The sequence below is a fragment of the Garra rufa genome, chromosome 6, assembly GCF_049309525.1.
Source record: "Garra rufa chromosome 6, GarRuf1.0, whole genome shotgun sequence".
Taxonomy (NCBI): Eukaryota; Metazoa; Chordata; class Actinopteri; order Cypriniformes; family Cyprinidae; genus Garra; species Garra rufa.
Window position 1 is genome coordinate 24,952,898 of NC_133366.1, and position 16,501 is coordinate 24,969,398.

Below are 16,501 nucleotides of genomic sequence, written 5' to 3' on the forward strand. Positions count from 1 at the left end.
TAACGATAGAACACTTGTGCTGTATTATCCACATTCAGTGTCTCTGCGTCAGAGCAAAATCCAAGAAAAAAGTGAGTTCTGACAATTATTTCCTCATTATTTTAATGGCAATTTAACGATAAGAGCATTCAGATAGGAGCTTAAATCATTCGTCATAGGCCATAAATCTCTACCATCCCACAAAAAGCTCTGCAAATTGGATTATTTATGCTGGGCCTAATGCTATAGTATACACTTCGATGGCTTCTATCCATTTTTATACAGGAGATCGCCTCTCAAAATGCTATGAGAAACATTTTACTCTAAACCACAAAGCAATTTCCTTGTACAGTAACTCACACATATGACGAAGATTGTTGTTTCTTGGAAATAGCACTTACGTATCCGGTCCAAAAAAAACAAAAAAACAAAAAAAAAAACTGTGAGGCTGCTCTGATAATTATATGAGAATCTAGGATTTGTACTTGTGTGTGCAAGTTGGTGTAGCTCGATGTATGATGACGAAGACACATCAGATACACTACCAGTCAAGATTTGTTAGATTTTTTTAAAGAAGTCTCTTTTGTTCACCACACCTGCATTCATTCGATCCAAAGTACAGCATAAACAGTAGTATTTTGAAATCTTTTCACTATTTAAAATAAATGTTTTCTATTTGAATATATTTTAAAATGTAATTTATTCTTGTGATTCCAAAGCTGAAATTTTAGCATCATTACTCCAGTCACATGATCCTTCAGAAATCATTCTAATATTCTGATTTGCTGCTCAAAACACATTCATTATTATTATGATTAGGTTGAAAACATAGGTTTCTTTGATGAATAGAATGCATTTATCTGAAATAGAAATCTTTTGTAACATGTCTTTAACATCACTTTTGATCAATTTTGAAGCATCCTTGCTAAATAAAAGTGATATTTTCTATCATTTCTTCATCAAAGAATCCTAAAAAGAATTACTCAATTGTTTTAAATATTAAATACAAAAATTTCAAATTTCTTGAACAGCAAATCAACATATTAGAATGAGAAGAATCATGTGAGACTGAAGTAATGATGCTGAAAATTTAGCTTCGATCACAGAAATAAATTACATTTTAAAATATATTCATATAGAAAGCAGTTACTTTAAATAGTACAAATATTCAAAATTTAAAAATACAAAATTTTACTGTTTTTGCAGTACTCTGGATTAAGTAAATACAGGCTTGGTGAGCAGAAGAGACTTAAAAAACATTACCAGTCAAAAGTTTTTGAACAGTAAGATTTTTAGTGTATATAATAAACAAAGCACACTCTAAATAATAAAAAAAATAGATCCAACTTCCATTTTGTCAGACAAATTGTAATTTAAAGGTAGACTGAACTATCAAAAGTAAAAAAAAAAGGCAATAAATAAATGAAGATAATAATAATAATAATAATAATAATAATTTCATTCTTTTTTATTTATTACCAATATTAAACATTATTTAAATATTACATTTGGTGGCTGCTTTTTTGATCACTGATGATGAACTTGAATAGGTGGTTTTGGTCAAAGTATGGGGACTTATGATGGCATAAATATTCAGAATTCCAAAAAAGAGCTTCATGCACAGTTTCTGATTATATTTTGTTGCAATAGTTGTGTGATATAAGTTACCTTTACAATGATTAGTGTTTTCTTTGGTAAAGTCTCAACAACTTGTTTTGGTGTATATAAGTAACTCTCTTTAACCTTTTCAGTTTGCTCAACAAACACATCAACTGATAACTGATAGGTTAGACAAACTAATAGAGTTCTATATCTCTATGCAATGTGAATGGTTAGTTTAACTTAAATACACACTCTTTGAACTTGGACCCACACGTACAAAACATTACCGCTTTTGAGTTTATTTATATTTGATGAAAACACAGCCAAACTTTAAATATTAGACTGATAAAAAAAGAAATCAAATACTGCATATACTTAAAAACGTGATAGATTTGGATTCTAGTTGTCTCACATTTTTTGAGTTCTCTCACCTTCTGATTTTTTATAGTGTAAAGGCCTGTTCACGCCAAGAATGATAACTATAAAGATAACGATAAAGATATAATTCTAAAAATCATTCGCAATATTAAAGAATAGCAGGGTCTACACCACCACAGCTATAACGATAAAGTCACACAGAAACAATATCGTTGGAATTACTTTCAAAATGTTTTTTTTTTTCCAGCTGATGAATGATAAGAACATTAACAGCCAATCAGAATCAATCGTGCTGTAAGGAGCTCGAGAATTTGAAGCAGCAGACTAGCGTGCGCTTAGAATAAACAGAAGTTATCGTCCGCTGGTGTGGACCCTAACATAGTTATCTTTATAGTTGTCATTCTTGGTGTGAACAGGCCTTAAAACTAACAGCAAGAACGGATTCGATGCTGCTGTACAGAGCCTGGCTTACCAACACTGTTGCTAGCCTGCACTGGCATGCTACAAGCTTCCAAAAGGAATCCTGCATGACAAGCTTATTTTCGAGAAACTGAAACCTCTCAAGGCAGTCATGGTACTGAGGTACTGATATAAAGTTTCGACATACTATTTACAGTGTATGGTACGGAAGACAGTTTCTGCTTCAGAATAAAACAAATAATAATTAAAAAGGTAAATGTGACCCTGGACCACAAAACCAGTCATAAGGTTAAATTTTACAAAACTGAGATGTATATAGAATATGAAAGCTCAGTAAATAAGCTTTCTATTGATGTATGGTTTGTTAGGATAGGACAATATTTGGCCGAGATACATCTATTTGAAAATCTGGAATCTGAGGGTGCAAAAAAATCAAAATCCTGAGAAAATCACCTTTAAAGTTGTCCAAATTAGGTTCTTAACAATGCATATTACTAATCAAAAATTACATTTTGATACCTTTACAGTAGGAATTTTACAAAAAATCTTCATGGAACATGATCTTTACTTAATTTCCTAATGATTTTTGGCATAAAAGAAAAATCAATAATTTTGACCCATGCAATGTATTTTTGGCTATTGCTACAAACATACTCCAGCGACTTAAAGGTTGTATCAGCGATTTCTAGCCTGAAACATAAAGTGTCAAATTCAGCTGACCTTTCATCATGATCCGCTCGCTGCCTGCCCCGTCAGGGGTTTGGTGTTGTGGACTTTCGCTCCGCCTCCCTCACATCCCTGAACCAGTACGAAAGTCCACAACACCAAACCCCTGACGCTGATTGGTTGGAACACTGTTTGTTTATCTGTGGAAAGGTTGGTAGTGCCGATTGTTTTTTTGGCATATCTCGGACCCTAGGCTGACCAGAGAGACGCGTTTTTTTCACAGACAATTTATGGGGCAGGCAGCGAGCGGATCGTGAAGAAAGGTCAGCTGAAATTGACACTTTGTTTTAGGCTAGAAATCGCTGATACAACCTTTAAGACTGGTTTTGTGGTCCAGGGTCACAAATGTGAGCTAGTGTTGACAAAGTAACAATGTGACTGAATGTTGCAACTACAACAAGACAAAATCTGTAATAATGAGAAATTTGTAAGAAACAAAAAGTGACATTTAAAGTTGCAATTAGCTCACTGGTTTTACTCAGAGGCAGAAACTGGTGAAACTAAAATTTGTCCAAACCCAAACTGAAGTTTTCATTTAGACGAAAGTTTCAGTAATTAAGGGTGTATTTCACACCAAGTTGGGGCTCTAGGCTTACTTTTCTTTTTAGGAGCACTTGTGCTTCTAACTAGGGATGCACCGAATATTCGGCCACCGGAAATTTTCGGCCGAAAATGGCCCAAAAGTGCATTTTCGGTTTTCGGCAGAAAGACTTTTATCACCGAAACAACAAATCCGAAACAGCATGTTGACGCAAACATAAACCACGGCCTGCACGTGCTTATCTGAAGCAACACGTCTGCGGTGTGGACGTATTTCAGTATATCTGAGAGAAAGACCCACGGATAGCGATTTGCAAAACTTGTAATGCCGAAATTTGAAGAGGGGGTGTGTCTGCAGTCGTGCGTGCAGCCAGTGATGAGAACAGAGATCGGCGCATTGCACGCAGACAGATGTAGCTTTCAGTGAGTGAAAAACAATGGCTTTATGTTGGTGTTATATCGCAATATATTAAAGATATGTCTATATACTGCATTTTTATAAATATTTATGTTTTAAACCATGGAGGTCAGTCAATGGATTGCACACAAGCAACATGAAAACTGCGCAATATGTGAAAGCGAAAGTAAAAACTGACAGTTCTTTCAGCATCTGATGTGCTTTCTCTCAGATACAATGAGAGACGATTATACTTCATATGCTGATATTAATTTAGTCCCCTAGTATTTTTCTTGTGCCCCGAACATGGTGGGAAAAAAATAGAAATTAACATATTTTGTGTTTGTTTTTGAAAGTCGGTTCTTGAAATAAAGCTCTTAATTTTCATTGATGACTGCAGTGTTATTAGGGGTTAAGAAAGTCTTAATTATGATTTCAGGTGGTCTTAAATGTGGGGACTGAAAGACAAGAATTGCGATGAAACTTCAAAAGGCTATCCATTGAATAAATATGAGCGCTGCACGTTTCAAAGTCATTTGCTGCACTGCTTGGTGTACCATTCTGACAGCGCCTCCTGCTGGAAGAGAAACACGTAGAGTTGGAAATGTGAACTGATGGATCCACAAGATAATGTTTTAAAAATGTAAACAATTTGAACAAAGGCTGTAAAATATATGTATGTTATTTAAGTAATATAATACTTGATTGATAATAATTGTTTAAATTAATATAATTGATTTATTCTTTATAACTTTAATATTAATTTATGCAATTGCAATGCCTTGATTTTAGTAAGATTAGTACACAATCATAGTTATAAATTCAATGGTACTAATAATTGCCATAATTCTTTCGGTGTTTCGGTTTTCGGCCTTGGTTTCCTCTTTTTCGGTTTCGGCCAAGAATTTTCATTTCGGTGCATCCCTACTTCTAACTTAAAAAAATGTAGGACCACAGTCAAAATTTCAGGAGCACCTTATAATCAATAATCAAACAATCTAATAAAAAAAATTGCCTTCCCATTACGAGGTGATATTTGACTCCTTAAAGGACTATTTCACTTTCAGAACAAAAATTTACAGATAATGTACTCACCCCCTTGTCATCCAAGATGTTCATATGTTTCTTTCTTCAGTCGTAAGGAAATTATGTTTTTTGAGTAAACATTTTAGGATTTCTCTCCATATAATGGACTTCTATGGTGCCCCTGACTTCCAAAATGCAGCTTCAAAGGGCTCTAAACGATCACAGCTGAGGAAAGCAGGGTCTTATCTAGCAAAACGATGGGTTATTTTGTAAAATGAAATACAATTTATATACTTTTTAACCTCAAATGCTTGTCTTGTCTAGCTCGGCAAGAGCTTAAAAAGTATATAAGTTGTAGGGCTGCTCGATTTTGGCAAAAATCATAATCACGATTATTTTGGTCAATATTGTAATCACGATTATTTAAACGATTATGACAGGCTCCAAAACTTTACACAGTGATTAATTTAAAGATAGCAATACAGCTAGAAAAAGATACAAATAAAACAAACAGTGCTTTAAAAATACTGAATACTTTTATGCAAGTCTAAAGTAGTCTAACAATACTACAGAAATTGAATTTGAATGTAAAATAAAACAATGTCTTCACTCTAATAGTTAAACATGCTTTTCTTATTAAAACTAAAAACGTCGTTCATTCAAGAGCAGTGAGTGATGTTTCTTGTATAAAACGCATTTTTACGTTTTATTCATATTAGGCACAGAGACGCCAAAAGGAATATTATGTGTTGCCGCTTTAACCACACGGACCCATTATACTGTTACGCACGGATTTTCATTCTCAACTGTTTATGTTCTTTTAAGACATAACTGACAAGAGTTTACATGAATAATCACCAAGCCCCTCATTTTGAAATATTTTTTCGTGTATTTGACCGTTTAGGTGCGCACCTTGAGCTAAAAGATAACTTTCATGTCCGTGTTCCGCTCCGTCTCTGAGCGCATTAACAAAGGACAGCGCAAGTTCTTACGTGCTATTAAAAACACAACATCAAAGAAACATTAATGAATCAATCACGTCCCATTTTATGAAAGCCACCTTACATGATTTAGCTGATTTGCATGTGAAATTTGGCTTTTATGGAGGAGCGAAAGCGCACCACTGGTAAAAGGGCAGAATGGGGCGCGATAATCGTTTCATCTCGATTACTGCATTTTCATGATCGTTTAAAGCAGAAATCGAAATCGAAACCGAATTTCGATTAATTGCACAGCCCTAATAAGTTGTAAATGTTTTTAGAAAATAACCTCGGCTGGGATCATTTAGAGCCCTTTGAAGCTGCATTTAAACTGCATTTTGGAAGTTCTAACTCGGAGGGCACCATAGAAATCCATTATATGGAGTGAAATCCTGAAATGTTTTTCTCAAAAAACAATTTCTTTACGACTGAAGAAAGTCACTACAACCGAACCGCTCCAGAGTTCGTTTTCAATTGACCCGAGACCACCTCGTTCAGGCGATCTCGACTAATTGTTTTGGTGCGGATCCAAACGCGATTGCAATGTTCACATATTCCCAAATGAACCGAGCTAAAAGGGTGAAACAGGCCAGGGCTAAGGGGCAAAACAGGCCAGGTTCCGAAACAAAGTGCCAGGTGTGAAAGCACCCTAAATTTGCCAGTAGTTGGTGGAAAGTCACTGATTTAATTACCTAAATCATATCATTTGATTCCTTCGAACGGTGATTCATTCAGAAATAAAGCAAGTGACTGTCTTTATTAATGGGTAACTGAATCATTAACTCACTAGATTTGTTTAGAAACGCACATTCATTCATAAAGAAACAACGCTGTGTTTAAATGGAGATGCGCAGCGGCTCAGTTGTGACTTGTTTCAAACTATTTTTGACTACAAAATAGAGCAAAATCAGGCAATAGTGTTATAGTCAGACAATGTAGGTCACTTAATATTAACTTCTTGTTAACGTAACTTGTATTAAATCAATATCTCATTTACAAACTCCCTTAAAAATCATTAAAAGCTGTCACTCATCTTAGTTCATCGCGATCTCACAAAGCTCCATTACAAACAACGAAGCTCTCTACACTGCACACTCTCTACAATTTGTTTATGAAAGGATTTGTGCGATATGTCTCTGATACATTACTCGACGTTGCAAAAACAAGTAGAAACCTTTGAAGCTCCGCCCAGTGCAAACACAAATATTCTGATTGGGTCAGTCGTACATGGTGCTCCTAATTTTTTTAGTAGTGGTCACACTGTAGAGCCCTGTGGTGCGCCCTAAATTTAGGTAACTGAACTCGATATGCTATTCAGGGTATTCTGTACTCAGGTGATAAATTAAACCAGTGCAACTAAAGTTCTTTGGCAATGAACTGTCTCTCGATATTTCAGCTGAACAAATGTTACATACTGCTATACTAGCAACAGCTCTGATCACTGTGAAGTTGGCCTAAGTGTCTATACAGCTGACATGATTAACTGTTGTAGATTATCTGTGACTGTGCAACTGATTAGTGTGATTATAGGGTAAAAAAAGCTACAAAGGGAATCTTTATCAGCTGTCATCAAAATACAACGTGACAATAGGAAGCACCAGAAAACCAAAACCAAAACATGCTGACACATGTGCAAAATGCCTGTGTACACATTCAGACCTGACCTGGTTTATTCCCAGATATGAACTGCTCTCCTCCTCACCCTAAGGCCCTTAAACAATGAGCTGTCTTTTCAGTTTCATACAGTCCAGCTAAAAGAATAAGATATCACCACAACTGCTAAAAACAAAGGCAGCAGGCCTTAAAAACAATGGCGGGCTAATATTAGCTGTGTTCAAGATGTACGTGACATGACATGACTGTCATCTATGGCTAAACATCACTGGTGGAACTAGACTGATGTGGGTTGTTCTCTTACTCATGATGTTTGTTCTATGGCTTGAGTAATAATCCTGTCAGCTTCTGCCTGAAATCACATGGTCCTAATGAGAACCAGGAAGCACTCGGTGTACAGAAATGAGGTAGCATGTTGTTGCCATGTAGTTCAATATAAATAGAGGGGAATTCTATTAACAGATACAATTCAGTCACATGAGATTTATTTCCTGTCAGATGGGCCTTGTTCCATCTGTGTGCATTGCACGTATGTATTTAAATTACTTTTCACTGCTAAATGTGGGAGTAGAAGAGAAGGTGTGTAATGAAACTAATTAAAATGTGTTAGAGGTGCGAGTGAACTAAGATAGTGAGGTCTTCAGGGGCGTAATGAAGAGGAAGAACAAAAAAAGAAACATGATATTGAGTTTTCTCACTAGGCTTTAAAGACAAGAAAGGCACTACTATAAATTACAAATTAGAAGTAGTAAATTACAAAGTAATATGTGATTTATGCAGAGTGGGTAGACTTTTAAAAGCACAATAAAAACAGTAATACTGTGAAATATTATTACAAATTAAAATAATTGTTTTCTAATTTGAAATATTATATATAACGTCATTTATAATGTAATTTTCGGCAGCCATTACTGCAGTCTTCAGTGTCACATGATCCTTCAGAAATCATTCTAATATGCTGATTTGCTGCTTAAAAACATTTATTATTATCAGTGTTGACAACAGGCATGTCATTAGGCCTGTCGCAATAATCAATATATCAACTTATCGCACAATATATGTACATGACCTCAATAATTTTCTGGTGACGCAATATATTGCATGTCACCATGTTTTTTGCATTGCAATTGCAGTCTGTCTTTAGCAGCTTCTCGTACAGAACATGGTGTAGTCATGAGGTGCGAGTTCAAATGTAAAAAGATGTTCTACAAAAAAAAGTTTAATCTGCAGATATTGCCTTGTTTAGGGATCTGCACCTTTGTGCATATGGACATCTGACTGCTAGGTAGGGATTGTGTTTTTCAGCAATAGTGTGCCCCTTTAATTTACAGAGAAAAGAAGGTGAGGGAAAAATCATGCATTTTGCATTTTTCTACTTGTTACGTTGCACTATTTGATAGAAAATGTTTATTTACTATTTATCTGAGTTTTTAAAGGTATCTAATATTTTGATACTTCATTTCCATGATCTAAACATTTATTAAAAAATTGTTATCATTTGAAAGTTTGTAGGCCTTCTTCTTCTTCTTGCATTATGATTACATATTCAGTGGCATAAAATGGTCTTAAAATGACAATAATATCGCTTTTCACAATTATTTCTGGGGCAATATATTGCACAACAAAAAGTTGTCATCCTGACAGGCCTAAGAATGTCATGATACATTTTACAAGACTTTCTGATGAACACAACGTTTAAAAGAAAGAGTTACAATTCTGAATGTCCTCATGGTCACTTTTAATTTATGTATTATTGACTAATAAAATTATTAATTTCTTTGCTTTCTGCTTCAGTTAGACTTCTTTCCTCATTATGATATTAGCACAATTGTGTCATGTTGACACTTGTGACCTTGCCTCCCAAAATATCAATTTAAAATTTAAAAACAGAGATTGTGAAAACATGTTCATCATAGAAGAGGTGTGTTCAAGTCATAGTCATTGCAAATAAAAACTAGGCTATGAGAAACAGACGTACAGTCTGTTCAATAGGTTGTACTGTTGTGTACCTGGGTGTACCTTGTGTACATTCAGCTGATGCAATTGTGAAAATACATTTTTTTGTACTTCCTGGTGTTGCGAAAATAAGACCTACCTATTTATTAGATCTATCTATTATAGCCATTTTCATTTGTGAAAAGTTAATGCCATTCTATCCTAAAACATTTCATAGTTTTACTCAGCAGTTCCTTCATGTTGTTTACCTCTACTTCCGAGGTTTCCCACCTGAGCCTGGCAGTTAAAATCAGTCTAACGTTAGTTTTCATAAATAGCCTCCAATATAAAATAAGCTTAAAGTGACAAAAGTAACTAAGCATACATTTAAACTATATTTAGGTCTTGCTATGGTAAAGCAACCATGCAGGTGTACTTGACAGCCCATTACTGCAGTCATCCCCAAGGGAATTCCCAAGGCAACTTAATATGCTGCTATACAGCTCTAGCTTGTCTCTTTGTATAGTTGGGTAGTCTAAATAGTAAGCTTAGGATCAAAAAACTAAACCTTGAAATGCCATACTACAAATTCACGTGGTGGGACAAACACGAGTGTACATATTTTGGCAAATTTGAAAACATTTGAGGAAATATTTGTTACTAAATTGTATTTTAATTCTTACCAACTGTGGCAATGGTGTCCAGGTCATCTAGTGTGTAGGTCCTGCTGGTGGTCAGGGATGCGGCCCCTGCGGATAACGTGGGACTGCCTGCGTCTGTCCTGCCACTATCCCGACCAGAACTGCTTTCATTATTTAGTCCAGCTTTGCCTTTAGTTGCTGCCATCTTCTTCCGTGTGATTTCCTAACACTAGCCACATTAATGGCCACTTCTAGATATCAAGTCCAGAATTTCCGCTTTTGGAAAACGCGCTATTGGTAATACACACATTGATCTGTTTCGGTCAAGTTAACATATCCTTTGTTCGCACAAACCTGACTGTGACCCACTGCTTTCCATCGCCTGCTAGCCAGAAATGTATCAAAACAGTATAGACTAGTAAACACAAAGTCATTACAATTTTAAGCTATTCATGTCAATGGGACTGTCATTTATGCTATACTTTATTACGGACGTCCCCTGTACGACTACTGTACGTTAACAAAGACAGGAGTGGACAGGATTCAAACTTCAGTCTTACGAATTCAGGAGGTTATCCCGTCGATTTTTTTTCAGGAGCAAGGACACGGCAAGGACGCTGGTTGATAGTTCCGTAATGTATATTGCCAGATATCAGAGACATTTAAATTATTTACTTCCCCCTTCCGTCTCCATCAAAGAAATCTGAACCCATTTCCCCTTCAAAACATCGCTCAGCGGCAAGGAAGCAGAGAAACGCTTGAAAACTGACAGACAGCGGCGTCGACCAATCATATGCAGCGCGCTTGCTGCACTATCCAATCGAACTTTAGAAAAGGCGGAGCACTTCCTGACTGACGGCTTGAGTGCACGTATTTTCCCTGTGGTTTGTAGCACATGTAGACACAACGACATCACCACGCCTTGGGTACTGGATACTATTTTAGGGGAGGAGGACACGTTGTGGCATGAGTCTTTCTGTCAAGGAGAATTTTCACATTTCAGACAAGATGTAGGCTATTTCTAAATTTAATTTTACTATGATTTTCCCTTGACCATTTTATCAAAGCACAATAGTCGCTAATATAGTGCTATATATAATGGCACTATAATTTTCAAACATCTAGGTGAATGTTTCCAAATAATACTTAACATATTACTGAACAAAATGATAAAAGAGCTGATAGGTACAGTCCTCCATTTGAGCTGTTTGTGTAAAGCAGTAATGGCAAATTCATAAATTATTAAAAACTAAGGCTTGCAGTGCCTTTTAAAGCATACTAGGCGATGTATCTATGTACCAGTGTTGGGGTTAGTTACTCAAAAAAGTAATATATTACATATTACATATTACTCTCAAAAATAGTAATGCCTTACTTTACTTTATTACTCCCTGGAGAAAGTAACTAGTTATATTACTAGTTATATTACTAGTTACATTTTTTTTTTCTTACACAAAAAACTGTTATTCTAAACAAAAAAGCATGACCTACTGCGTGCATCCAGTGCATACGCGATCTCATAAAGCTCTTATAACACAATGGATATTATGCACAATTAATCTTTCATAAAGGTCTGTGTGTTGTGATTCGTAAGCACGCAATATTCAGCACTGTTCAAAACTTTTGAGCAGTGAGTGAATTCTATCTTAAACACCATTGATTGGCGATGCGTTCCAAAAATCAGCAGATGGCTACATTGCTCATGCTGCAAACAAGTTTTAAATCGAAACTGCCTATTCTTGCTCTTACTAATAATATATGTTGTTCTTGCTGCTTTTGTGCAATAGATGAATAATTTTTTTTTTTTTTAGATATTTTATGTTTAGATATTTCTATATTGCGGGAGTCCCGCGAATCATTTTATTTTCCCGCATCCCGCACACACACACACACACACACACACACACACACGAGTCTCTACCCGCCCGCACCAGCACACGCACTTGTCCATCAAGTTTTGTCCCGCGCCGCACTCTGTTGCGTTGGGTCCCGCGGGTTTGCAGGTCTCTATTTGCAAGTGCCGCTCTGCTGCTGGCTGCCGGGTGTCGACCAATCGGTGATGGTAATTTAATGATACCTCGTGCCAAACCCAGACCAATCACTGTTCCCATTCACGCCCCCCTCCCCTTCCCTTCTGTGTTGTCGTGTGCCTTGTGTGTGATGAAGGTGCTACTGGCAAATGTAACGCAAGTAACTAGCTCGGGAAAACTGTAATAATATTACAATTTTCGGACGAGTAATGCCTTACACTACTAGTTACTGAAAAAAGTAATATTATTACAGTAACGCGTTACTTTGTAACGCGTTACACCCAACACTGTGTACCATCTATCTGTCTATCTATCTATCTATCTATCTATCTATCTATCTATCTATCTATCTGTAAACTGATCATTTAGTTCTTATTTTGTCATATGGACTATATGTAAACATCTGTTATGTGAAAAAGCTTTGTTCAAGGCAGTAGTAAAATATAATCTCTATCTATCTATCTATCTATCTATCTATCTATCTATCTATCTATCTATCTATCTATCTATCTATCTATCTATATATCTGCCTGTCTGTCTGTCAATCAATCTATCTATCTATCTATCTATCTATCTATCTATCTATCTATCTATCTGTAAACTGATCTTTTAGTTCTTATTTTGTCATATGGACTATATGTAAACATGTTATGTGAAAAAGCTTATTCATGGCAGTAGCAAAATATAATTTATAATTATCTATCTATCTATCTATCTATCTATCTATCTATCTATCTATCTATCTATCTATCTATTTGGAATAATGGTAGGTTATGTATAAATTTTTAATTAAAAATAGAGGGAATATGAAAAAAGGCTTTGTAAAGCACACATTAACTTGTGCACCCTTTAAAATACTCATTTGGGACGGCTGCTAAAGACCCCATGTAGACAAAACTTGCAACCCACACACATGGCCAGACTGGCTCGCTTACTTACTGTTATGAACTCACTGACCCATGTGTAAAAAATAAAGTGTCTGTCTATTTATGCACTGTATTCTCTGAGTGACCTAAGGGAGGTGGTGATCTAAATTAGTTTACTGGCACAATTATCAACTTTCTCAACTTTTATTAATGTGCTATTTAAAATCCAAAGCAATTTAATTAACTTAAAACTGCCAGTTTTTATTCTGTTACATGACAAAAGCATCTTGCTTACCTTTTTTTTTCATATCCCTTAGAGGCACAAATGCAATACTATTAAAGGTGTTAGATAAACTATTACCTTGCAAAATTTACCTAAAATTAAGTTTTAAAAGTAGCTGCAAAAATAAATTAGTTTTTAATTACCAGAACATCAATATTTAGCTCTCTCACATTTTGCGTATGATAATATTCACTCCATTACAAAAATAGCATTTCTAACAATTAAGTTTAATTGATTTAAAATAAAAAGTAAAGATATTAAAAAGATTGTTAAAAAAGAGACATTTCTCACATTTGATATATGATGATATGACAGAATATTAACTTCATCCAATAAAAAAAATAACAATAAAAACATTATAATAATTTAAATAAATAACATTTCTTAAGATCATGACACAGAAATAGAAATAACATTATTTGAGCCTTTTCTACAGCATAATGCAGGTCTGTCCTGCTCTTTAAAAGTGCTGGTCTATTATTTTTTAACCTAAATGCTGGGTTCAGCTTGTTGGGTCATTTAATTGGGTTATTTTTTATATTTTTTACCAAGGTGCTGGGTAGTTTTTCTGTAACTAAGCTGCTAGGTAATTTTAATGGGTTATTAAATATTGGGTCATTTTTTTTTTCTAACCAACCGTGGGTTGAGCCTGTCTCAGACGAAACAACCCAGCTGCTGAGTTATAGTCAGTGCGCTGGCTTTCTGCTCCTCTACAGGAGAGAGCGATTCTGAGCACGGCCGATTTGGTGCACTTCTTCAGTAAAATAAAGGTTTGTATACATTTTATTTCATTTATAAAGTTTTTACTGTACTGTAAATGTTATTATTTTATGCAATACAACATACGAGGACAAGATGTCTTTGCCTTGCATAACATAAATTGATTTTATTTGTTATTATACTGAATTAAATGAATTTGATGTTAAAATATGTTCTCTAATCTCAGTACTGTTTGTTTATGGGCAGGTTATGGAGTCAGTCATAGTTCCCCCAGCAAACAGCAGCCCATCACCACCACACCGGCATGAGAATTAGCACTATTTCGGTGAAAAGTGATTAGAGAATGGTTGAATATGCTTAAATGAAAAAGCTACTTTTAAATGTTACATTTTTTTTTTTTAGAAATGCTTGTTTAACGAGTTTAAATGTATGTAATATTGTAAACTATCCTGTATTCACCCAGATAAATTTCATTTGCCTTCTATTTTTGTCCATGGGTGTTCTTGCCTATTAATAAATGTTCATCTTATGATGTTTTGATAATTCTGTGTGTGATTTTTAATTTCCAGGCTATTCTAAGCCAGCAATATAATCATTTTTAAACAACCCAGCATGTTGGGTAAAAACATTTAACCCAACCAGATGGGTGAAAGTAACCCAGCATGTGTTCTGTCCAATATTTACCCAGCACTGGGTTGCCAAATAGCCCAAGCTGGGTTGTTTTCAACCCAGCATTTTTTAGAGTGTGGAGAGTGTTGCTCCAACCTTCCGAAACTCGCCTGTCTGTTGCTTTCTAATAACCCTTACACTTTGATTAGCTTGTTCAGGTGTGTTTGATTAGGGTTGGAGCCTAAAGGTGCGCTCACGCCATATCGTAATTACCGTGATTACGAGACTTATGATACTAACTTGTAAAAAGCATTCATGTCCTCATAGCACTTGTAACTACGACTTGTGATCTGGATTTTAAGAAAGCGACAACTTGTACCACCAGACCATCTCCGACTCATTAGACACAATGTTTAGGCGTTGATAGTGCAATAGTCCAATGGTGAGAACAGTAGAATGTCACTTGTTGTCATCTCGAAATTATAGTAATTACGATATGGCATGAAAGCAGCATAAATCTGCAGGACTGTGGCTCTCCAAGACCAACAGTGGTAGAAAGTAAATGAAGTGAATAATCTTACATAAATTGTTGTGATGTGTTCAGCTCAATCTTCAACCATTTTTCTGTTATTTTAAGAAAAAGTTCACATTTAGAATATGGAAAGAAAATATAAGTTTGTACTTGTACAATATCACACTATGGAACTTTTATACTCTCTCAAGCAGAGAAGCTCAAACCAGCTCAGTGTGTTTTTATTATAGATGGTTTCTGTGAAAGCTGTTACACCACCATTCCTCTCCAGATCAAAGTGGAGCATGTCTTCAGCTTAGGCTCATAAGCTGCTAACAGTATTTCTCAGTCTTTCTGATGTATGTATTTTGTAACCTAACGATGATTGAGTCTTTTCCGTGTAGCAAGTAATGCAATGTCATATCATTCAGCCGTCATTGGGGGAGGAAATAGACTGTTGGCTTGCATGGTTAGCTTGCAGAACTCCATTAAGCCTTTCAGAGGCTGTCAGTCTGAGTACATATCATATTCACTGACAGGGTAACAGCCGCTGTCACCACCAATGCCCTTGGAACACTGCGTTTCTGAGTGTTGGAGTCAGCTACAGTGCACACGCAATGTCAGCTCTAACATTTAGATTGTGTAGCATTTTGAAACACTGCTGCAACATGTATGGCTGGTAATCTGACATGTTCATACTGACAGAAACTGGCATAACAAGCCTTTGTTGAACGTTAATCAGTTTTACGCCAACCAGATCTTTTCAGTCTGACAGAAACAAACTGCTCTGGAACAAAAGGGTCTCCCACATCTTATTTAGCATGGTCATAGTGTATCAGAGGAATTATATAATGAAGGCGTTACGTGGCTGAGGCAGGATTCCATTATTAAGATGACACAAAATGATTAAAAATTAGACAAAAACAACCTTTAAAAAAGATATTTCTTACTTCTTTTAGTTAGTTCATCCAAAAATGAAAATTACCCCATGATTTACTCACGCTCGAGTCATCCTAGGTTCTTTATTTGCATTGGTGGTTCCATGAAGAACCTTGAACATCCACGGAACCTTTCAAGTGCAAAAAAAAAAAAAAAAAAAAAAAAAAAAAAAAAAAAAAAATATATATATATATATATATATATATATATTTTTTTTTTTTTTTTTTTTTAACGTTTTCAAAACGTTCACTGAAAGGTTCTTTGGGGGACCAAAAATAGTTATTCTATAGCATCACTGCAAAAAC

The 16,501-nt window shown here is 35.4% G+C and overlaps 1 protein-coding gene across 1 annotated transcript in view; it reads right to left on the reverse strand.

Moving 5' to 3' along the window:
- The window catches only part of prkx (protein kinase X-linked), a 61,752-nt gene extending 50,813 nt beyond the window's left edge, over window positions 1-10,939 (reverse strand). Inside the window, exon 1 of the mRNA XM_073842095.1 lies at window positions 10,281-10,939. Within this exon, the coding sequence (XP_073698196.1) occupies window positions 10,281-10,443 (163 nt within the window). The 5' untranslated portion in view covers window positions 10,444-10,939. The remainder of the gene's footprint in view (window positions 1-10,280) is intronic.
- Window positions 10,940-16,501: the final 5,562 nt, after the last annotated feature.